At 37.9% G+C, this 25,619-nt stretch overlaps 1 protein-coding gene and 1 non-coding gene across 9 annotated transcripts in view; one reads left to right on the top strand and one right to left on the bottom strand.

The window, feature by feature from the left end:
• Positions 1-23,900, top strand: part of LOC410320 (whirlin) — a 95,647-nt gene extending 71,747 nt beyond the window's left edge. For 6 of the 8 annotated variants that reach the window (XM_006566325.3, XM_006566324.3, XM_006566323.3 and 3 more), the window contains 4 exons: positions 10,736-10,960; positions 14,906-15,211; positions 15,419-15,497; positions 15,567-23,900. In XM_006566325.3, the coding sequence (XP_006566388.1) occupies positions 10,736-10,960; positions 14,906-15,211; positions 15,419-15,497; positions 15,567-15,709 (753 nt within the window). In that variant the 3' untranslated portion in view covers positions 15,710-23,900. The remainder of the gene's footprint in view (positions 1-10,735; positions 10,961-14,905; positions 15,212-15,418; positions 15,498-15,566) is intronic. The other 2 variants (XM_026443622.1, XM_016914869.2) reach the window with 1 other exon arrangement.
• On the bottom strand, positions 12,245-12,331 carry Mir3755 (microRNA 3755). Its single transcript, NR_039447.1, has one exon. It is a non-coding gene; the product is annotated as a microRNA 3755 (primary transcript).
• Positions 23,901-25,619: the final 1,719 nt, after the last annotated feature.

Genomic DNA, 25,619 nt, shown 5'->3' with positions numbered 1-25,619 from the left:
TAGGAAAGCTTCAAGTACTAGAAACTACATTCTTCCAACTATATATACCATACGTACGTAAAAAGGAATCTCGGTATATTCGATGAAGAGTGAAAGAATAAATAAAAAGATACGAAAAATTAGAAATTTCGCTCTCTCGACAACTCGTCGGGAAACAAATACGCGTAAATGTAATATATACGTGCATAAAAATCTCAATCTATCTATCTGTAGAAAAGGTATTATCGAAAGTATGGAATACCAAGGATTTCAATTTCACTCGAGATCTTTTTTTTTTACTTTTCTATTTTTCAAGCTGCAGGTAGAAAACGTCCAGGAATCGGGGGGACTCGGTTGATGATGTTAAAGCAGGTCTCAGATATACCATCCACGTTATCTATATGGCTCAAGCTTCTCGGTTTCTGCGTGTTATTGTTCCGGCGAGCAAATGCAATTGGTCTCACGGATTTCGCAACTGGAGAACCGTGGGGGGTTTTTGTTTGTCCCGCCGTTTCTCCCGCGCGTTTTTCGCACTCGCTTCGCCTTGAGCCGGGGAACGATACCAGAACGAAACCGTGGAAAAAGGATCGCGCAAAGGTCGATGTGGCAAGAGAAAGATCGATGTCGAGGATTGTTTTTGATTGAAATTCAGATTCCAACGTTTTGGAAACGTTTCTTTCCAACGAGGTTGGAGGAAAGAATGAGTCGAGGAGAGAAGAAGTTGTAAAAAGAGAAAAGATCGTCGAGAAGAAGTCTGAAGAAAAGTGACGTTTATTCTTGATGGAAAGAAGGAAGAATTGAATTAGAAATGTGATGTTTGTTATAATTTCAATCCTTTCCCAATTCCCAACGAAAGATTTTTGAGATCACGAGTGTAAATATTCGATTATAGAAAAGAAAACAATATGAAAGAACCATTCCAAAATTGTGTAATTTAGAAAAGATCGGCACCGTAATTGCACATCGAACGATCGGATAATTTATTGGCGAATTTTGAAAATGAAACAACCTTTCAATTCGAGTGGCGCATTATTGAACGAGGTTTCGTAATCTTCGAGGTTTAGCTTCAGCTGATCCAAAGGAAACGTTTTCTTCTCCAAAGGTAATCCGCTTTAAACCATTTTCCTCAGACTTCGAAAACAATTAATCATCCACGACATCTAATATCCGAGATCTTAATCCCCATTGATCCCAACCTATATCCCGATATCTAAACATCCGTGACATCTAATCCTTGGGAAACGAATACACCGCGATAAAGCCTTCCATCCAAGGCAGAAAAATACGCGTCGATCAACTGAGCGAAAGCTCGATTAAGAATTTAATCCATTCGGCCCCTAACATGAACTTGCAATTAGACATTTTTATCGGCGGAACGGCAACAACAAACGAATCAACGTCGAACGAATGAAAAACGAAGAAAAATGTAATAAGAGGCAAACCAGTCGATGCACGTGCACCTGCACGCGCATAATGCACGCACCTGGTACGATTGCAAGTAAAGTTTTTAACGATTTCTTCATGGCTGCGTCGGGATTTCATCGGGACAGAACGGTGATTTCTTAATAACGAAACACCGTAGAATCGGATCGCGAGTTTTTTTTTTAGGGTAAAGGAGCCATTGATAGAAACGAGAGGAATAATTAGATGGCGGTGTTTCATTCATATAGAGAACGATATCTGTGTGATAAGATCTGTGATAAAATAATCTATGATTTTTTTTTTAAAAATGACTGCTTTTGCGGCGGATAATTATTTTATTCGATTCGAAATTACTTTTTCACATTTTATTTTTCTCTCGATAAGATGTACACTAATATAATTGAGAATTGATAATTCTAAGTAGATTTTCTCGTAGATTGGCAAATTTTTCTTTAAAAATTATCATCAAATTTTATAAATTGATTTTAAACGAGAAAAAAATTATAAGATCGTCCGTTTGTATAATAGAAATTTATACTCTACATATATTTACATTAAATTACCACAAGGAAGAAGGTATAATTAATTTCAAACGTTCTCCTTTTTAATTATTCATTTCTTTTTTTTAATTCGAAAAAAGTAACACTCGAGAATTTTCTTCGTCAAAATTTTAATTAAAAAAAAAAGTATCGCGAGATTAAACGAACAAAGCGTTATCGATTTTTATTCGTCAGATTTTTCGGAAATGAATAATTCTCGATTAGAAATCGAAGAAATCTTTTCCATTTCGGTGTTTGCCAATTAAAAACCGACAGAGAGGAGAAGGAAAAACCGCGTCGAAAGTAGCCGACCTGGCGATTTTTGCTGCGCAAAAGCAAACATGAATGTTTCACAAGAAAAGATTCGATTCACCTAGATCGTGGCAGCCTTGTTAAACGTGTTAATTATGCATAACTCGAAATTCACGACGATCGTCGACGCGTGTTATGCGTTACGAAATCGATTGATCGCCGATTCGCGCGAGAACCGGATCGATGATAACGATCATTGTGCGCGATATCTTCTTGCTGATTAGCGACGACGAGGTGCAAACAGCTTGCGCTTTTTTTTTCTTTTTTTTTTATGACACTACGATAGAGTTTCAATGACAGAGATGTCTTTCATTTGCTTGAAATTTTGTATTGATATATCCTCTGATTTTTAAACGTATTCACGAAAATTTGACATTAGAATGTGTATCACAGATGAGTTTAAAAATAAAAAGAGATGATTGTTACGTCATGAAGTTGTAATAAAGCAACTTGAATAATTTGCATATGAATAAGTATTAAAAAAAAAAAAAAAATAACAGTTTGTAAATTTTTTATTTCAAAATGATTGTTCAAAAATTTCAAACCATCGAATTTCAGATATCGAAGTCTTTTACAATCTTCTACAAAAATCAAAGACTCACTTTTTGACATTTTTTCAAAACAATCTCTCTATGTTAACAAATCTTTGCAACCAAAAAAACTTTATTCGCAAAACTAAAAATATTCCAAACTTTTTTACCATTCCTTCCTTAATAATTAATCCTAATTCTCCTTTCCAACTAATCATTCGTCAAAATCAGAGTTCGAAGAGTTCAAAATCCAAAAACCAAAATCCCGAGAGAGAACTTACCTCGAAATCTTTTCGAATCGTCCCAGTTAAACCAGATGATTCTTCGATGTCACGATGTTAAATCACCTCGAAACCTTCGAGGTGAAAAGAAAAATAATAAAAAAAACTCGAGCCAAAGTCGAAATACGTTCGAAGCGAATCCGCGATCGCGATCGATCGATCGAAGGAAAGAGGAAGCAACACTCGTCTCGACGGCGTTGCCTCGACTGATTCAAGAACCGAGCGTGAAGTGACGGTACGGGAGGCCTGGGTTTACGTTTACCTGATCGTCCACAAGCGAACGTTGGACGAGGAGGATCGTATGTTTCCTGTCGGTGAAACAGAGAGAGGCGTAGGTGTCGGGACGGCGGGGAGGGCGGAGACAGGTAACAGGTGAGAGAGAGAGAGAGGGGGGGAGGGGAGGGAGAAGGTGGAAGAATGGGTTTTACAACGTTGCCATGTTGTCTGGCGAGCCTCGGATACGGGTTACGTGTACGACGATGAGTGGAAGCGTCGATCTCTTTGCAGGAAGCGCGAGGATGATGATGATAACGCACAGGAGCGGCGGCGAACAAAGGGGTTGATGAGGTGGTTGACTGCCATCCGGCGTTGTTCAACGGCGTGGTGAACGTTTCATAAACTCCGTCCGTGCCCCTTACGGTATACTTTTTGCCCTGTCTAGACCTGCTCGGTCGGTAATGCGCGGTGGAGAAGATTTATCGCGAAAAAATGAAGGAAAACGGGTTAGGGATTTCTTCGCGCGATGTTTGTTTGCTAATTGAGGGAAGAGGATATTCTCGAGGGAGGAAACTTGATTCCTCTGTTTGGCTCTGTTCTAATTAGCGAATTTTTATTACGAGAGGATTTCTATTCTCTCTCTCTCTTTCTCAGGAATGGCAATTAAGGAACATTCCTTACGAGATTAATTTCGATCAATATGGTTAATATGGAATGGACTGTGAAAAACTAATGTTCGCAATAATATCCTGTTGCTCGATTCGCGACTTTAATACGCGAAATTTATTTGTAATTTGCACAAATATCTTGCGTGTTTACAGTTTTCTCAGAAATATAAAATGATTGCAAATTATTACATTAATTAACGACGACATCGATTATTCGACTAATTTTACGATTTAAGGTGTATTTTTGTATATAGTTTCCGAGAAAGGAACAAGAAGAGGGGTAAAAAATAGGATACGATAATGATTTTATTTTGAACGATTATTTATTTCTGTCGGACATTCATCCACGAGGATTTTCTATTTACGAATTCTAACGGGCTAAATAAATAACGCAACATAAGCGGTGAAGATAATTCAACATCGCTTCGCGCGAACTCTTCATTTTCACGGAAAAGTCGTCATGAATGCTAATGAGCGGTACGTCAAACAGAGAATCGGTAATTCTCTTCGAGGAGAAACCGCAATTTTTTTGTTTGCTCTTTAGCAAGGCAGCACGTTGGTAAACCTTCCGAGTAGTTTTCTTCCGTGTGCAAATCATTGCAACAGATCGATTAGGATTACTCGGAATCGGCGGGCCAACCGAACGGTACTTCGTTTTCGACGAACGAACAGGAACCTTTCTTGGTGTACCTTCGCGACTTGATCTTAATCGGATTGATTGGTGATCTAGCTGCTTTTTTTTTCTTCTTCTTCTTCTAACCTGGCTATCCGTTCATTCAAATGGAAATTACCTTGAGAATTTGTGGGAGAGAGGAAAGAAAAAGTTGGAAAGTGGTTTATGATGAAAGAAGCGCACGCCTTGAAAATATCGAGAGAAGGATTTGACTTCGTAGATAAACGATTATAAATAAAGATTAAGATCGAGCAAATGTGAAATTAAGATATTGTATCTGGTCGTGAATATCTTATCGAGATTAGAAACTCTGCTAATTAATGTTCGATATTGATATTCAACAATGTTTATTTATAAGTTAATCTATTTAATCAATCGATACTCTCTTTCTCTCTCTCTCTCTGTGAAACGTTTTTTACACGCGGTTTTCCAATTATTTCATATTCGTTTCGTTTTTATATTTATACCATAAATTATCTTCTTATCCGTATATTTTCTTGTATCACTTCGTGAAATATTCATTATGTCTGGTTTTGCAGTCATTTTCATTTCATTACACTTACACTTGAAGTCAGATTCCTATTCTTCTCTTCTTATACGCGTTTCTTCATTTTCAACTTCGATCTCTACTTGTTTCTCTCGTACACACCCGAAAGCAATATTTCTTCTTTCTCAATAATTCAAAATAATCAATAACTCTGTCTACATGTGTCTATTAAAGTCGTTATTAACAATTACCCCGATCCGTGCAGAAAACTCGATCCAAAACTCGATTTAAAAGATATCACCTCCTCCGACAAATCCAATCGAGCATCGATCGAGCTTATATAAATAAAACCAAACGGAACGGCATCTGGTTTTTCCACGCGCAAAAGAAAAGGAAAAGATCATCTCCGACCGCCATTTACCAACCCAGAGTGTTCCAACAAACGCGAGCAAATATCGCTTGCAAATAAAATCAAATAAATAGATCGATCGATGGTATATATAATACTTTTCTTTTCTTTTTTTCCCTCCCTCCCCCCCCCTTCTTTATCGAGCAAGAAGAACGCATTTATGACTTAAGTGGCGGAGAATTTATTATACGTCGGGTCCATGATTGTCAGCTCGGTTGAAAGGAGGGGCGAGAGGCGGGAAAAAGTTGTGCGGCCGCGAAGCAAAATTGGAGCAGGCTCGTTTCTTGATCGATTTCTCATGAAGCGCTCCGAGCCGCCTCCCCGGTTATCTCTCCTTATCTTCGAACCGGTTCGATCCACGGATCATCCTCCTGTTTGCCCTGCGGCTACCTTTGCGAGAGGGGCGAGCCCTTCGATGACTCACTGTGTGTATGGAGAGCCGCGATTAATAACGAGCCACTACTCGCGTGGGTCAGCGTCCACGATCCACGATGAAAAAAGGAACGAGAGGAATACACGCGCGGGGAAGTTTATTCGAGATGCGTGTTGCACTGTTGTGATCGTTGCGCAAAGAGGAGATGGGGGTAAATTATATTTTGTCGGTGTTTGTTTTGTCTTGTTTTTCTTTTCTTTTCTTTTCTTTTTCTTCTTTTTTTTTTTCAGGACGAAGGATTTACGTTTTTCTCGCTTCCTAAGATGAAAACCTTACGGATCAGCAGCATCTCGTGATGATCGGCTGGAGATCGTATTTTTCGGATCGGATAATTTGATCGAGAAGAATTTTGAAAAAAGAAAAAGAAAAAGTAGGATGGAGAAAATTACACAGAGCGAAGAATCGAATCGTTTATAACGTATCCGATTGCCGACAGATTTTTTTGTCCAGATCCCCTCTTGTTATTATATTTTTAATGAAAAAGCGGAATCCTTATTGATTTTTTCATACGCGATGCAATCATCGCAGTTCTTTTCACATCGCTCGATGTAGATAATATTGAAGAAGAGAGGTTTAATTCGTTGCGTTCAACCGAAGAATTCTCTGCTAGCTTTTTAATCTTTGCTCGACCAAGGTCGATATCGAGACGATTTAATCGCGAAATCGATGCACTCTTTGCGGATTAATTATACACTTTACCAGCTGCGTCTCCGAGTTTAATTGAATGGAGGAGTTTAATGGATTGGGCGGAGTGGAACGGTGCAAACACCGATTGGTTGCTCGAGTTTTGGGGCTTGATCGTCAAACTTTTCTGTATTCGTCGACGTTAATTGGCGCGAATATAAAGGGATTTAAGTAAAGATAATAGAACGGAATCGAGAGTTATCGAGATGCTCGGATCGGAGATATAGGAATTCAAAGCTTTTTATTGTTTTGTTTACCGATAAAAAGCGCGAAACACGATCGCAATAATTGCAGTTAACGCATCATCTTAATGTCACGAGGTTTTTTTACAATACCTATAATTGCCCGATAGTTACACAACTATTGCAATTTACATAATTGTCTGCGCAATCATATGATATATGCACATATGTTTGGAGACAGGAAACAAATATTCCCTGCTGCAAACGTTTATCTTATTTCATTTCATTTTTTTTTCTCCTTCAGAATTGATATTGAAAAATATAATCTCGATCCGAGCCTTGAAAAATTATCGGCCTCCAATATGGAAGTAATAAATTCAACAATTCGGAAAATTCCTATTTCGCGATTATATTATTATTAAAAGTTACCACACATCCAATTACAATGAAACATTACAATTTCTATATTAAACTTACTGAATGATAAATCGATGTCTGCCCTAAATATTTAAAAGAAATTGCAATTTATCTGCACGTATTTTCATTCGAACGCCTACAAGGAGCACAGAAATCGGACGTTGCGCAAAATCCCTGGATGATAATAGTTTTCGAACACCGCTCACGTGCAAGATCGATCTAATCGAGGGATCGACACTTGGCTGTCCGAGGCCGATATATCGAAGATCGCGACGCGACGCGATTGCAACACACCCGCGCGCACGGGTTTTGTTTATCTTTTAATGGCGGATAAAGTTATATCCGCAAAAAAAAAGAGCGGATTTCCACGAAGATATCGTTCCACTCTGAAAAACTCGTCTCCCGTTCTATGGCGACATCCAGCTCGTAATTCAACAACCGCGGTTACCCACTAACCTTAACCGGCCGACTACCGCGTGAAACAGCGATAATAATGGCTGGCCGATAATGGGTCACTGCCGGAGAAAGTTTTCGACTCCGTTACACGGAGGGGAAAAGACAGGAGAGGCAGGCCGAAAACGAGGCTTCACGACGATAGGCGACGACGCCCATCTTCAAACCGATTTCCCGATCTGGGTCAACGATCAATACCGATCTATCCGCTCTCGACGCGAGATCTATCGAGGATTCGAGTTTCACTGTATGTATATATATATATATATACAGCGGCAATGGAAACTTGGTAAACAAAACAACACGTGGATGCGACATTGTTGCGCGATTTCCAAGAAATAGAATGCGCGAAGAAATGGAAAGTATATTTGGAAGATGTACTACTTGTTTTATCGTCTATGTTGAACCAAATTTCCATGATATAAAGACGTAAGTATAGTTTCGCGAAAGAAAATGATTTGAGATAATTTCGTCGAAATGGAATTATCGAAGAAAAGAGAATAAAGGTTCAAGAATCGCTCGATGCATTTACTCCTTCTTCCATCGCGTAATTTATTAATCGTAATTAAGATTCTTGTTGTGATTATATATTGTTGGACGATATATATATCTGGCAAGAATTATTTTATCAAAGTCACGGTGTAACGACGAATTACGCTGATTGGGTCCCGTTAGATAGTTGGTGACGTTCCACGGTAATGGAAATGCTCGATGGCCTGATGCTTGTCCTCGGTTAATTACGATTAATTGGCGGCCGGTAATTACGCGAGTTCCTCGGCCGCTAAGAGATTTTCCGCGAAACGCGGCCCTTCGCGCTTCGAAGACTTCTCAACGCCGCTAATTGCGGACACCTGTTCTAATTGCCTCGAACAATCGAACGCGCGGCCGAGAAATGCTCGGGGAACAATTGGGATTCGACGCGATGCTCCCCTCCTCGCCCTTTCGTGCGTTTGCGCGATTGGAGGGAATTAATATAGCGGGTTTCCTGTTGCAACAGTAGTGGATCGGATGAATCGTGAGATGAGATTTCGTATGAATTGGATCTGGTGATTCTAGGGGAGATAAAATTTTTCCACGTTGGAACGCTCTTTCGTGTGTACGAAGGAATTTCTTTTTCGCGGTGAATTTTTTTTTTTTTGAGGATAGTTGAAGGATTATTTTTACGAATGAATGGAAAATGATGTAAGTTTGTGGAAAGAGGGATAAGTACAGGAAACAGATAACGGATAGAGATAAGATTTGTATTCGTTTAGTTTCTATCTATTTCGTGGGAATCTCTCGATATAAATTTTACGAATAATAATTCGAAAGTGTGGATATTATTTCGTTAAAATTTCATTTTACTAATTATTGAAATAATTAAAAGTCATTTTCTTTAAAGGAAATAGAACGAAGGAAAGCTCAGGATTCGTGAATAATATATATTATAATCTTGGATGGAAAATTAAAAATGTTTATGGCGTGAATAATCACGCGAAGAGCTCGAACATTCAATTATAAAAAAAAAATAGAAAAGTAACAACAGCATAATTCAAGACGCAAAGACCTCGAAACATCCTCGAACAGATCCTCTCCTGTATCTTGCAACAAACTTTCCATTCATCTCACCGCACGGATTAATCTAAAGAAAGATAAGTAGAAGTTAAGAAAGGTGATGCTCGATCCATGCAATCAGTTGAACGTTGTCTACGTTCCAACACGGGGAACCTTGAAATCACTTATGACTGTGATCGCGCGCCGATTTCCCTGTAATCTTGGAATTATCGAAGGTCTGCCACGGAACAGAGAGAATTTTCCTCTCCGTTCCACGCGCTATCTCTGGCCCTGGTGTTGGATGGGAACGGGTTGGATTACCGCGATGGTGACGCGATAATGATGATTACCGCGCTCGTCCACCGACCACGGGGGTATTTTTTCACGCCGCCCCGTGAAATCGTACACCGGCGCGAGCGATTACGATATAAATCGATCTCGGCTTCGTTGGCCGAGCGGATTAATAGCGGATAACGGAATCGTGGAATAGCGCGCACGTTATCATTGCATGAGATGGGATTTAACCCTTTCGAGACGTAACAGAACATCTCGAAGGAATTTTTGGAATTCGCGAAGTTTGCAATTATTGGAAGCGAGATTCAATCTTGAGTCGATCTATTATCGTAGAAATTCGTCTCGAAAGGGTATATTATAGGACGGAATCGAAAATTAAGAACGAAATTCCTTATATGGGTTGTTTAATGGTGGAAGAATCTGTTTGAAAAAGGGGAAAAAGAAATTTTAAGAATGAATAAGTTTTTAGAATTTTATATTTGATGATTAAAAATTAGAGAATAACATTTCTAGGATTCTATTTTCCAATCTGTGCTTTCATTTTCAAAAGTGTAGTTGAGATAATTTTTGTTTTATTATTGATCGTAATATCGGTAATCTTTATAGGAATACGAAAGGAGATTGGGAATCGATAAAGATTGGAGAATAGAAGAAGATTTTTAGAAATTTTGGAAATAGATAGTTCGATGTTAGAAAAGGTTCTTAGTTTTATGTTTAAATTTAACAATCGTTAATTAGTTTAGATTATATCTTTATCTAATTTTAGAAAATAATTAGAGAATAACATAGCTGCACAAAATTCCCAAAATTCCTTTCCAATCTTTATATCAACTTCCAATAATAATATTATATGTAAAGTTTCGCCAGGTAAACCAATTACTATCTAATTACCATTATTCAAAATAAAATGAACGAACGAGAGAGATCTACAATCCGCGACAACTTGTCGAATCACCAATATTATCGATAAACTATTCTACAAGAGGATAGAACCCAGAAAAGAAACGTGCTGCCCTCTTAGAGTGAGAAAACTCCCTAGAGCCCTAGAGATCCCTAGATGAGAACAAACAACTTGTGAAACGAGGGAAACGAGGGGGACGTGGTTGGTTCGGGTCGAATTCCGCGTCGACGGGGATGAAATTCAACCCTATAATATCACGTTTTGACGGAGGATGGGGCTAACACGAGGCTTTCGATGTTTTTCTCCCGGCGTCGCGACGCAGGAGAGCGACGGTGGTTGCGATGGTAGCGACGCCGAGATGATCGGTAATGGGAGACGCGGAGGCGGAACGGAAAGGGATCGCGATATGGAGGAGGATGAGGACGAAGGAAGGGAGGAAAGGAGCTCAGAGGGTGGAGGTGGTGGAGGTTTCGGTGGTTGGAGGTCCCACCTGCTCGGTGGGCTGACGCAACGTGTCAAATCCTGGTACTGGGGCGCCAGGCCCCTCGTAAGTTTTAATATCAAACGAACCATAAACACACAAAAGTGTCTATTATTACGCACAGATATTTTTTTATCTCTTTCTTTTTTCTCCCCCTCCCCTCGATTTTTTTCCCGTCTTTCTTCCTTTTTCTTCTTTTTATTTCAAAATTAATTTCCTTTCTTTTTTCTTTCTTCTCACTGTCTCATTTAAGAGCTTCGAGTCGCTTTAAAGGATGGCGCGGAGATTCTCGACGAGTTTCCTTGAAACTGAAACGACTGTGTTAACGAATCTCGAGTGTTTTAAAAGCCTCGAGGCGTTAAAATGCTTCGAACAATGCAAATTTGTAAATTTTTGTCCAAAATTTCGAAGCTTTTTATTTATTTATTTTTTTTTTTTGCGATGTTCTTTGCGACTCGAACTATCGCGCGAATTATCTGTAAATCGAGAAAGGATAAATGATCGATTGCCCATCAAAATGGGAGTAATTTTCTTCTTTTTATTTCTTGGATTTTGCTTTTTTAATTTATTTTTTTTTTTTTTTTAAGTGATGTTTTATTGAATAAATCGAAATGATTATTTTATATCGCGTGCGAAGGAGATTTACTTAAATTGGAAAAATTCGAAAATGTCAAGAATCATTAGTATTCATTTAATCATTAGAGTAGCATCTCGTTGCTTCAGAGTTCATTTTAGATCAATATAGAAATATTTTGAATATTATTCATCTGAAAAATTAATAATTAATAGATAAGAGAGTAAGTTAGATGAAACGCTAATTAGTAGAGATAGTAGTGTTAAATAGAAATTTCCAGCATAGATAAACTTAGAACTTTCCAATTGGGAATTTTTATAATTTTAATTTTAAACCAAGTATATCACCAAGTATATTTAAAAAAATAATTTGTAGAAAATTCTTTCTTATTTCGATATCCATCCAAATGTAAAATGTTATATCTTCTAATTTCGTCATCTAATTTCGAATCATCGAATATGATCATCCCCTTTGGCATGAATTTCTCCCTCCCAAATTTGGCCTTTCTTTTTTATATTTTTCCCTCCCTGTATAATATTTTATATATATATTTTTCACTATTTATCTATTTGTTACTACTTTGTTACTTCTTTCTTCTCTTTCTTCCTATTTTTCACCAAAATTTCAATCTTTCCTTTTTTTCTGCTCTTAGAGAGTTAGCGAATTTAGTCGAAATAGCGATAGGTGTGTACGTGTTTTTTCTTAGATGTCTTGCACATGCTACTTTCGATTTGTACCTTTAACTTATTATATTCAACGCACGACTACTGTAATATCTATGCAATCTTGTATATATAATTATAACGCATTGTGTTGCGAACGATAACACGATATAATTATATATACACATTTTTGAACATATGTCAAAGTGTATTTTTTATATAGATGTCTTGGCATGCACGATCACTTTACTCACATCAAAATACAGTTGTAGCGATAATCGGGATTACCTTCGAGAGGATAAATAAAAGTGTAATTTGAGAGTAAAAAAAATTTCTCAACTGTCCAACTCTTCACAAATGACAGTTGCGAAAAATAACTCTCGAATTCGCAAAGATTTTATTCTCAAATTTATTCATAATCGAACGTAGAGATAGCACAACTATATGTATATAGATACCATTATTCGTTTCATCCCGATGTTACAGAGACTCGTAAATTAGAAGTTAGAAAACTCGTGATCGTAGACGATAGATAGAAGATCCGCGACATAGGAAGAAAGCCTCGATCGGTAATAGAAAATAGGTAATAGAGGACGGTAAATCAATAGAGAAAGCGTAGAGAGAAGTTTTCACCGAACGTGGAACAGTCGAAGAGAACCGGAAAATCCGACGAGTTTCGACGAGCAGAGTTTCAACAAAGATGAACGTACACTCGTTCGTTTCGCTTCTTATTATTATTATAACTTTATATTTAATCATTCCATTCTCGAAGGTACGGAAGAGAAAGGGTCGAAAATTCTTTTTGACCCCAGTCCTTCAATCCAATGACTCCTGAATTTCTCTTAAAATTTCATTTTCTCTTTTTCATCGCACGAACAATTACTCTAAAGATTTCGTCTATCCGTTTACTTTTTCCTCGATTATTCGATTACGTTTCGAGGCTGTCGAATCCGTGCAATTTGGCCGCGGATAGGAAGAGAAATTGAAACGCGTTCGATCCCACCAAACACTTTCACCGCTCGCGATTCGCGCGTTTCTCCCGCGCGAGGAAGTGGCCGGCCGCGAAACCTCGGCTTCGAATTCGCTCGATTTCCACGCCTGTCGACCGTGACCTAGACAGATCCGGTTGCATCTGCGTGGCGGAAATTTGACGCGCGCAGATAGATAGGTCGGATCAGACGAATTTCCAAACGTGCATTCTCTCGAAACCGAAGAATTTCAGCCCGAATTCCATCGTTAACGTCTTTAACATTCGCCTCGAGTTGACCCTCTGGCATTACTCGTCGAGGTTAGGTTAATTGTGATCAGGTATTCTCGAAACGACTGGAGAAAAAGAAAAAAGAAAAGGAACGCGGAGCTCGCTTTGGAAATCGAAAATTGGACGAAGAAGTTTCGCGCGAGAGTTTCGAAATTCGTGAAACTCGACCAGTTTGGCGAGGGAAGGCTGTTTCTGCGACTCCATTTCTGTCATCGTCCTGTCTCACGATATCTCTCTCTCTCTCTCTCTTTTTACCCCGCACGATTGAAAATTGAAGTGAAATTTCGTTGATGTCGTTCGAGAAAAAAGATGATCGTGCAATCGGACGAATTTGTTTGAAAAAAAGAAACAGAACAGAGAATTTGATTCGATCGTAATAATAACTGCACGAAAAACACCACCACTACCACCACCACCACCACTCTGTCCGAGCACCACCAACACCCAACTGCTACCAGCCTATCAGCAAGCATGAAACTTAATTTTTTAATATACTCTTGTGATACCTATATCGATATATATATATATATATATATATATATCTATATGTATATAAATATAAATATATTTATATTTATTTTTATATATACATATATATATAATTTTTATTCATACTGTTTTTTTTTATTCCTGTCACGATGTTGTGATACGATTGCATATAGGTAACCGGGAGAGATGTGCACCGTTGTGGAGAAGAGATACCCGGTAGGCGATGCAAGTTGGAATGTGAATTTGGAAGAGAAATTGTTGAATAGATGATATTTATCCTATGCGTAATGATACTGAAAAGACATTACATCGAATTATAAATTTTTATTCGTGGTTATGTACAGAGATGTATGCACATTTACACTCTTACGAATCGCTGCCAGGAAATGTTCCGAGGCGCAAAGTAACAGTCGTTACGATTACCTGTAATGGTAACGTGTTTCTCGTCGAGATAATGATGAAAACTTCCCGTGTTACCAACTTTACAGACTACCAGGACTCCCTTCGACTACAGCGTGCACACGAACTTGTCAGCATCAGCCTCCTTAGCTCTTGTGTGCTGTCATCGTGCGTGTTCGAGGTGGCTTTGACGGGCTGCGTGACAGTTACCCGTGATTCGAAAAAGAAAAAAAAACGCCTTTCACCTTCTTTTTACCAACGTAAATTTTACCTGTGCTCGAGAAACGCGCGTAGTATAAATAAAATTGGACGGATCGTTATCCTTTCAATGACGAATAATTATTCTAAAATCGTATCAAAATTACTAACGAGTCAAAAATTTTACCTGTGCTCGAGAAACGCGCGTAGTATAAATAAAATTGGACGGATATCCTTTCAATGACGAATAATTATTCTAAAATCAAAATTAACGAGTCAAAAATAAGCGTTGAAAGAGAAAGAAAATTTTAAGAGGAGAATGTAAATGGAATCGATAGATGACGGTGGCTGTCACGATGCTGCAAGGTCGACCGGAAGCGAGACGGGGTGTTCAATTTCCGCCGAATGAAACGAAGCTGTGCCCGTTTCAGGAACTCGCGCACAAGCTCTCGCGGAGCTTCGACATGCAGGAGGCTCAGCTCCTCGAGGAGGGTGGCTCTGGTGCCGCTACGGCGGGTGCTGGGGGCGCGGGTGGCCCGCCACGAAGACATCACAGCGCTCAGAGATTGGCCAGGAGCGAAATATCTGAGAGAAGGGAAGAGGACGGAGCGTTGGTGGTACCCGATCACCAGGGCAACCTGAGGATCACCGTGAAGAAGACCAAGTCGATTTTGGGCATTGCCATCGAGGGCGGTGCCAATACCAAACATCCACTGCCCAGGATCATCAATATACACGTAAGAAATATTATTCTTACTTCCTTCCTTCGAAAATTCAAAGTTTCAAATTCAAAATTTTTACAATAAAAAATTGTAAATCAAAAGGAATCTTCAATAAAGATGAAAATTGTCGAGAAATGTTCATAGTCTGTTTACCTTATCCGAGCAAGAAATCGTTAGATATTATCTAGGAAGCTTTGGATTAATCAATCGACGTGTTGACAGGATAATGGGGCAGCTTACGAGGCAGGTGGCCTCGAGGTCGGTCAACTGATCCTAGAAGTCGATGGACACAAAGTGGAAGGTAATCACCTTGGATTAAACTAGGTCGATCCAATGGTATGAAAATTTAAAATTTGCTTGTCCACGACAGGTCTGCATCATCAGGAGGTGGCAAGACTGATCGCAGAGTCGTTCGCGAGGCGCGATCGCAACGAGATCGAGTTCCTGGTGGTCGAGGCGAAGAAGAGCAACCTGGAGCCGAAGCCGACAGCGCTGATATTCCTGGAGGCGTAGCAGGAATCTCCCACCTCCGAGCCGGAACCACCGTAGCCCAACCTGACCAGAGCTCGGCCCGCGACACACTTGGAGCGTCGTCGACGCTGAACCGACGTCATGAGAAGCTGAAGAGATCGATGATGGACCGGGAAAATCGATCATTCAAGCTCGTCATCGATCGAAAACGAAGAGAGATCGACAAGAGGTAGAGGAGGACGACGAGCTTGCTCTTCATCTTCATCGAACGCTCCCGATTCGACGGTCGAGCTCTCAGTCAGGTTGTTGATCGAACCTGGCCTTGGTGGTGGGAATTCTCGAGGAAGAATAAATAATAAGAGAGATAAAAGAGAAGAAGAAAGAAATTAAAAAAGAAGCGAGCCATACTAAAAGATGTTGGCGGATGAAACTTATGATTAAAGTCAATTGGATGATAATTAACGGTGATCGCCTCTTTGTTGAAGAGTTAACGGGATTGAAAGCTTCTAACCTTTACCCGTGAAGCTGTAAGCGGCTCCGTGACACGAGATGAGAATCGTGGAATAAAAATCGTGGAAGATCCGAAGGAGACAAAACACAGGAGTACAAAAAGAAATATACGGTTGAAACATGAGATCTAATATAAAGGAAAGACGCTATGAGTGCGAGGATAACGTTAAGGAGTTGGAAGATTGACTGTGCCAAACTATTAGGATTGCTTCGCGTATATTAATTACGATATCCTAAACGAGATTCAAAATCAAAGACTCTCGACCAGAGAGAAGAAAAAAGGTTCAAAAAGTATGAGCTACCATTTGTGGGATCCTGAGTGCTACGAACTTGTGCTAACACCTCACGATGACGGTGTTACATGAACGCTCTCGGATTATGGCTCGAAGCAGAAGAACACGATCGAACACGAAGAAAAGGTGGTTTTCACGAGTCGAACGTGCCACGATTATGAGAGACACGTGAGACACTGTTGAAATAAAATACGTTATCGAAGATCCTAAGATGGATGGTGTCGTCGGTCAGGATTTTCGTCGATCGAAATACCTCGTTGGCTTATTTAGCGGCGGTGATGACAATCGGTGTCGAGAAGAAAAGAAAAATTATAATTTCAAACGGATCCATATATACATATATTTATACATATATATGTGTATGTACATACGTATGTATGTATTTGGTGCTATATTGTCTGAAATTTCGAGTTTTCAATTTTAAGAAAAAATTTCATTTCGAGTGTTAAACTTCAAAGCCTGTTAGAACCTTCGACTACAGATGCCCGAAACTCTATTTTTGCACATAACCTAGATAAGCGTTAGTACGAATGTAAATCAACAGGCGGCGTTGCATGCAAAGAGCGAGGAACGAAATCGACGAAAATCCGAATCGAGGAGAGGCAGAGACTAAAAAAAAAAAAAAAAAAAAAACATAGACTTATTATTGGGAATTGTTGAGGCTTAACAAAATATATTATATATACACATATATTATATATGATAATATTATTGACTATTGTAGTGGAATTGCAAACTTGTACCTACCCGATCGCACCTCGCTCGCCGACTTCCGGTCGCGCGGTCGGTTATCGTGAAGAGAGCGCGGGACGAGAGAACGAGAGAGAGTATTATTCTGCTAAGAATAATTGCGATAATATTTTCAACGAATTAAAAGAGGAAAAAAATAATAAAAAATGAAAATAAAAAAAAAAACGCGTAGCAACGAGCCTGATCGTTCGAATTTTCGAGTCGGTCGCGGACGATCGCGGCAAAAAATTTGTCAAAAATTTCTTCGTTCGAGGGAAAAAGAAAAGAGGGATAATTTTCCACGATCCTTTAAATTATCATCATCATTCGCGACGAGATGATCATTGCTTTACATAATGAAAATTGTTGTTGAAAGCGATTCCTTTCTATACGAGCCGTGCTCCACGCTCGGAAAACTCGAGCTCACTTGTTACTTTTCGTGCAAAGATATTGGTGCTTTTTCACCTTCGTTCTCGTCGTTTGGACATTTTTTACGATGAATCATAGGAGAGGAGAGAAGGAGATTTTTCCAAATGAATTTGCAATTTGCGTCTTTATTCTCGATCGAATTTTTTCGATCGTGGCGCACGATCGCTTCGATTTCACCGGTCGCTAATTGGAAAAACGAGGAAGATTTGTAATTTATTGCGCGAGTTAGTAGAGCGGTTCCTATTAATTTCATTTTTTTTTTTTTAAACATTGCAATTTTTTTTTCTACCCATCTCAGGAATGAAAATGATTCATTCTTTCGAGAGATGGAATATTTATTTCGCTCGTTTCATTGAATAACAAGAAAGTAGAATTCGTACGTGGTTTGCGTTAATGGGGGAAGGGAAGAAAGTAGATTAATTTTCAAATTAAGTAGAAAGTTTGATTTCGATACGATAGAAAACGAAAAAAAAAATAAATAAATAAATAAATGAATAAATGAATAAAAGAAAAAAAGAAAAAAAGAAGAAAGGAAGATCGGTTTCAGGAACTGGTTTGTTAAGAACAAACAGTTGTTTCGCCAACTATTTAAATAACGTAATTGTTACCGCAATAATTACATTTACATAAAGGAGTAGTAGTATTAATAATTATCAATTCGTGAGTATAACGTAGCGAACGTTGTTGTAAAAGTAAATGGTTATACGTCTTGTTTAATATATCTACCTGTTACCAAGTTAAATGTAATTTTACTAGTAGTGTGTATAAGTTGGATATCGACGAGTCCACGAGTCGTTTTATCGAATAAAAACCGATGATCGTCCGCGATTTTGCTCGCTTTTAAAGAGGAAAAAAAAAAAAAGACAAAAAGAAAATAAAGAAAAAAAGAAGTAAAAAAAAAAAGGAAAAAAATCGCGAAAAAAATACCGTGCAAGCTTAAAATAGTTATTATCGCGTTATGTGTAACGGAACAGCAGAATCGGAAGGCGAGCCGATGAGAGGAAACGAGAGGCACCGGTGATTCAAAGATTCGAAGAAAATTCGTTTCTTTCCGATTAATTTTTTCATACTGTTATTTTAACTTGTGGAACTTTAAAAAGATCGTTCTGTCTCGATCCTTTGTAATTCCAAGTAATTAAAATTTTTTTGATTTTCAATCCAAAGATTTTCACTTTGTAAACGATCGAAGAAATATATAATTATCGAATGAAAATAAACGTTAACTATTTCTTGAACGTTTTTGACTCGAAAGGAAAAAAAAGTACATTGAATTTTTTCGAATCGTTGGTGTAAACTGACCGACAGAAGAAACGTTTCCAAACGGTGATGTATCTGGACGCGCGTACAACAACATGCGTATTCCGGTAAATGTGCCAAAGAGTAGAAGAAGGACGGAGAAAAGCGAAGAAGAGAAAGAAGAAGAAGAAACACGGCATAAAAGTCAGGAAAGTTGTGTAAACGATCGTAGATGGGAAATGATCGCGTGTGCGCGGACGAGCAAAGAAGGAACAATTCAAAAAAAAGAAAAAGAAAGTGTTTCGTTGCTGATGTGCACCTGATTCTGTATTTCTTCGTTATTTTCTAGCACAAAAGTGCAATTATAATCGCTGTCTCGAGACGACTGTAAGAACGAGGAAGAATGAATAAAAGACAAAAAAGAAAAAAAAACGAAGAAACGACGGACAGTAAACACGGCTGGCTGCTTTTCGATTGTAAGCGTGCATACAAAACAAAAAGGATACCTCGTGTATTAATGTTTCTTCCTGTTTTCGAGGCGAATTTTTCTAACGCAGCATCCCTGAAAAATAAAAAAGAAAAGAAAAGAAACAAAGAAGAAAAAAAAAACCGAAGCGAAACAGTAGTCGACTCTGTCGCAATTGTATTAAAAAAAGAATAAGATAAAGATGAAAGGGTAGGAAGATCGTGGAAAGTGGGGCGCGAAAAGGAGAAAAGGGGGGATGATATTTTTGTAAAAAAAGCCTTCGATGCAACGCAATCACGATTCGAAGATCTCAGCTGACATATCCGACAATGCCTTACCGCTTTGAAGAAACGAAGAAGAAGAAGAAGAAACACGAATAAAAGAAAAAGAAAGCGAACCGGTCAACCGATCGAGGAAAATCTCGCTTCAACTTCTCTCAACTCGATCAACACCCTGCGGAAACGAAACGAGGAACCAGCTGCGAGCGATTTTTTCCCCGATCTTTCGATTTTTCGATCTTATCCGATCCTATGCGACTTTATATGATCAGATTTCTGGTCGAGGAGTATTATGTAAAACAGGGAAGTGGGGGAAAAACTGGTTCCTGATGGATGGATAAATTTTCGAGCGTTGTATGATCCACGCTCGAATTTTCTAAGATCGTTTTTTGCGTCGAACCGTGTTGAGAAAATTACACGCGATATATCAATCCTCGAAGGAAAAGGATTTGTCGAGAATTTTCTTTTCCTTCTCGTCGATAAAAATGAGTGGCATTCCGGCTTGAAAAGAATTCTCCAAGTTTCCTTATTAAAATTCGTCTAAATTGAAGAAATTTCGAAAGAATATTGTCTCTCTTCTTCTTTTTTTTTTATACATCCCGATAAATCGATACTTTCTTCGATTGAGAGAACGTTATCGGTAAGTTTTTTCATCGGATTTGCAACGGAATATATCGAAAGACAAGAAATATGGAATATATGGAAACGTTTAAAGACTGCCAAACTGTTGCAATTACCGCGTTACCGTGCATTTAACGGCTACGTGCTATCTTGCACGATGTACGCCTCGTGATCCCTCCCTCCGATCCCGTCGAGGCAAGAAGAGAAAACGGCGATAGTCGTTAGCTATTTTTCCACTCCCGAGTTCCCTTTATTCCGTCTGGCAGACGGAAGTTTCGAACGTGAACGTGTTTCAAGGAAAACAGAAACTGTCGCTCTCGGTTGATCGCTTTCCAATTCTCGAAAAAGAGCAGCGAAAGAGAAAGGCAGAATACGCAGCGTACCAACGAAGACCATCGTGATTCCCCTTCGATCTACGCATCTGTCTACGCATCGAGTATCGATTTTTTTTTTTCGATGATAATAATTTCGATGGAATTAACTTGGAGATCATGATTTAATGGAATAAAAAATGGAGTTAAAATCGGGTGACGAGGATTCTATTCTCAGGGAAGATCGGTTTCGTTACCGATTTCCGGTAAAACAGATCGAACGTTCGCGCTTAATCCAACGTTGATGTCTCCGTGCTCTTCTCGCCACTTTCATGTTTTCTTTCTGCCCAATATATTCGACAATATGTCTCCTCGATTTGTCTCCGCTTCTTCCGTTTGAGTTTGACGAAGAATTGACGTTGCTCGAATATTTGGAATTGATCTTTTTATCTCAAAAGAAAAGGAAATTATTGTTATTACAGCTGATCATCGATATGATATTTGATCATTTGCTAGAAGATTAATAATAATTATTACTTGAGAATCACATCGCTCGATCCTTCAATTATTCTTTCCTCTTCTTTTTTAAAAAAAAAAGAAGATTTAATGAACGAGTTTCTGTGAATAAAATTACATTACATGTATAATTGTATATAATTTAGAGAGATAAAGAGGAGATTACTTCCAAAGATTCAGACTCAACGTCCCCAAGCCACGGAGCAATTAGTCGGCAATCGATTCGAATCAATTAGACGTCGAAGGGGGAGCAAGAAAGCAATCGAGCAAAACCAGTCGCGATAGATCGTAGATGTATCGATTAGAGGCAGAACACTTTAGACGAGACGAGAACAAACACAAACTGGGTCGCGTCCACGAAGAAGAACCCTGCATTATTTAATTAAAAATAATAGCGCTGGGGCTCCGATCGCAGGACTCCTGTCGCAAAAAAAAATTGCGCGTGTCGCGCTGCACAGAGAAGAAAGAGCGTCGTAATCTAGAAAAGAGCGATTTATTTTTTCAACGAACAAACAGAAACAAAAGAAAGAGAGAGAGAGAGAGAGAGCGAAAGAGAGCGAGCGAGAGAGAGAGAGAGAGAGAAACGAGAAATACACGGACTCGTAATAACCACGTTAAACCTGTTCAGCTTTCGCACGTTCACCATCCGCAAACTTGCTTTTTCTTCGGCCGGCCATTGGAACCGTGAGTGCGGGCGAGCATTGAAATCGATCCTCGATCATGGGGATCCGATCACGTGATGAAAGGTGAGACATTTCGAGCAGGGGAGGAAGCACGTGACTGCACGAAACTTCGATTTTCTTGCGGCCGATTCCGACGAGGCAAAAATCCAAAAAATGGGGGAATTGATTTCTTAGAGATTTCTTCAGGATCTTGGATCTTGGATGTTGTATTGTTCAGAGAGGAGGAATACAGTTAGAAGAAGCTTGAGGAATAATAGGTTTTCTTGCGAAGTGATCGAGTTAAGAAATTAATTTTACGTCGAGATTGAATAAACGATTGATTTTATTATACATTTCGATTCGTGGAAGCGAAAATTGGAACTTGAGAAATCCAGGAATGGGGCAGATACTAGAAGGATAAATTCTAAATAATTATAGAATTAATTAGAAAGACTTTCTCTAAACTTTCTTAAAAAAAAAATCTCTTTGTCGTCGGAATGAGATTAATAGTTTTGGCAAAAAGAAAAATTTCGAGACGCTCACGGCGCATTCACGGTACCACCGCGAAAAAAAAAAAACTGAAGAATTATTACTCGAAACGACGATCGAGTGATTCGCGCGGATCTTTAGCTTAAGCTTCGTTCACGCAACACAAATCGTCGCAAAACAAAATCGTCGTGAAACGCGAGTGAGAAAATAAGAGGGATAAGTTTGCGAGGGCGAAGAAAATTATCGAGGCGTGTCAGTCGAACGAACGAATCCGATCGTGTGGTGTCTTTGGCGGATAAAATTTGGTCGCTGATCGAATTGTAAAATCGGATAAAACTGTAACTCGTTACGTTTCGAAAAGGAGCACTCTGTACATATAAGCAAACCGCGTTTCATATATCATCCTTTTTGCAGCCGATTTCGTACACCTTTTAGCCGACACGTATACGAACACGTACTGTAAAGAGAGAGAGAGAGAGAGAGAGAGAGAGAGAGAGAGAGAGAGAGAACAATTCACACGCATACACACACGCGCGCGCACACACATACACACACAGTGCATACACAAAGAAATGTGACACACGAGAAAAAAAAAAAAAGAAAAAAGAAAAAGACAGAAACGAACGTTCCAATGGATGAGAAAACGACGTAGCACGTCGCGTTAATTAACGTACCATCGATTAATACGCTCATCGTCGTGGAACGGAGATAGAGAGGAGATCGTATGGATGAAATTGTTACACCAATGTAACATGTATTCATTGATACGTTAGAGGTATACAGGGTGTAAAAGAAATATGCTAGAAAGGACGATCTTATCGGATTGCTCGTTGTGCAACTCGTTGTTGCACAGGAAAAATTAGATTTCTAGGTAAGCTTTCTTTCATTTAATTCATCGAATAAAGAATAAGAATTTCTGCTATATATAAATTCTGCTTGAAATATTAATTTTTTTAAATCGTTCGAATAAATTTTCTTTTCTTTTTTTTTAAATTAAATTTCACTCCTCGAAGAAAATGAAATGGATGAAATATGAATCTAAATAAAATTCTAAAATCTAGAGTTGGAAGAAATGTTTTTTTTTTCTAAACTTCTCTTATTGGCTTTGAAGGAAGTGAGAGGTAAATTAGATTATTCCTCGAATCATTTTAAAAGCAGTATACAATCAAAGAATTTTGTTTAACTTTTATAGGATGGAAATAAAGGATTGTTGTTCGATATTTTACACCCTGTATAATGTATAATAATTATACGTGAGTATTATACTACACACACGATACAATCACGGACACGTGTAGAATAAATGTAAAGAAACAAAGAAAATTCATCGTTTCTCCGGGTGCAACGCGCGCGAATTATATTGTTTGATTATTGTTATATTGAGCTGACGCTTTGTTCGATTGTTATTGTTCATTATATTGTTATAATCATTATTATCGTCATTGGATGTCGCGTGCATGATTGATAATCATCGCCAATCAGTCGATTCTTCTTTTTGCGTTACGTTATAATCATTGCATATAATATAATTACGTATAGTAAATATTATTATTATTATTATTTTATCGTTATTATTATTATTATTATTATTATTATTATTATTATTATTATCGTTATTAATATTATTCTCGATAACATCATTACCGCGACGATGGCGATTATTATTGTAATTGAATAAAAACATTCACCACGAGAGGTGTATGAATATCTATCAATTCTCATTTTCTTTCTATATTTTACAAGTTATCGATTTATATTCTTTCTATCTTATATTATCCAATTTTCTTTTTCTTCCTGTAAATCGATAAATTAATAATTAGATCATCGATGCAATGCACGAAAGTAGTATATCTAGTTGTTATATGAACTAGTCTTTATTAAGATTTTTAATCAATAAATTAGGACAATGAAGACAATAAACTCAATCGGATGTTGAAGCTGTCTCTTGAATGCATAAATTTTGCAGAGCGAGTATGAATAAGGAGAGGAAATAAGCGAAACAAGGATAGATATAATGTAAAAATGTTGAAATCAGCGCCATCTTCAGAGTGCCGCAAATGAAACAGATAGAAAGGAGAGAAAATAGTGCGAGAAAGATGGAGATAGAGTAAGAATTGATCGTTAGCGCCATCTCTCGAGCATTTAAAAATTTATCCTACGAGGAAATAGATGTTTCTGGTATCTCATAGATGGCATTGATGGTCAATTCTGACTATCTATCTCTCTCCCACTACTTACCGTCCTTTTAATCTGTTTCATTTGAGACACTCTAGAGATGGCGTTGTGTTACAATTTTTAACTTACTTCTATCCTTCTCCCACTCTTGTCTTTCCTCTCATCGTCTACATTTATTTTGACGCTTAATTATAGATGTGGTGTTATTTAAGATCGCGTATTAATTCAAAAATAAATTATAAATAAAAATTTGTTAAAATCAAAAGTAAATTATGATATATTAATATATTAATGATGTAAGTTTAAATTACGTAATAATTATTATACAACTTGAAGCATTAGTTTTTTATTAATAATTATCTAATATTCATTACGATTTGTTTGTTTCAGGAATATTTTTGAGAAAAAGTATGGAAATATCGCTTTTTGTTATTTAAACTTCAAATTGTCAAGTTTTCGATCTCAATTTAATTTTTAATAGCAAAATCCAAACAACAATAATATTAAATATCATCCATATGGGATTTCTCTTTATATAATCATAATGTGCATCACTATCGTTAAAAAAAACGAACATATTTTACGCAATACGATATTTATTTTCGTGGGATACACGTGATGTGTAATCTCATTAAGAATCTCCAAGGGGGTTGCTATCTAATCTTTCTTTGTCTGTCTTTCTGTGAAACTACACGGTTAAATCATTCGATCACATTGCGGCACGAGATGAAAATATACTGTTTACTTGGAACTAGTGAATTATATATACAGTTGAATAAAGAATCGATAGTGAAGAGAGAAATAATGGAGGGTGGTGTAGCATGGTTGCACTGTTTCGAAGTGGATGAAACCTCGTTAATCGTGAATATTGTATGGAGGAAGCGTTATCAATGGGATATTGTTTAACGAGGATATATTTAGCGAGATTTGTAAAATTACAAGAGTATAGAGAATATATTTAACCAATATATTAACCAGATCGATCGTTGTTGAAGAATAGAATTTTTGGTAACGATATTAATAATGCAAATTTTTCGTGGAATTAATATTTAATCATTTTTTATCTCCACTTACACATTATTAAAAATAGATTTTTGTAAAATTAGAAAGAGATCTGGAGAGGATAAGAGAATTAAATCGGTTTGAAAGTCGGGATCCTCGAATCGGATTAAATCATGGCGAATTTGAATAAGTTAATCATGCATGCAAATCCTTCTTGTACCTTTTTACGTGGTAA

This window comes from Apis mellifera, linkage group LG11 (genome assembly GCF_003254395.2).
Source record: "Apis mellifera strain DH4 linkage group LG11, Amel_HAv3.1, whole genome shotgun sequence".
NCBI classification, from domain to species: Eukaryota; Metazoa; Arthropoda; class Insecta; order Hymenoptera; family Apidae; genus Apis; species Apis mellifera.
Note: the sequence above shows the minus strand (reverse complement) of the source record. Positions and strands in the feature narration are given on the sequence as shown.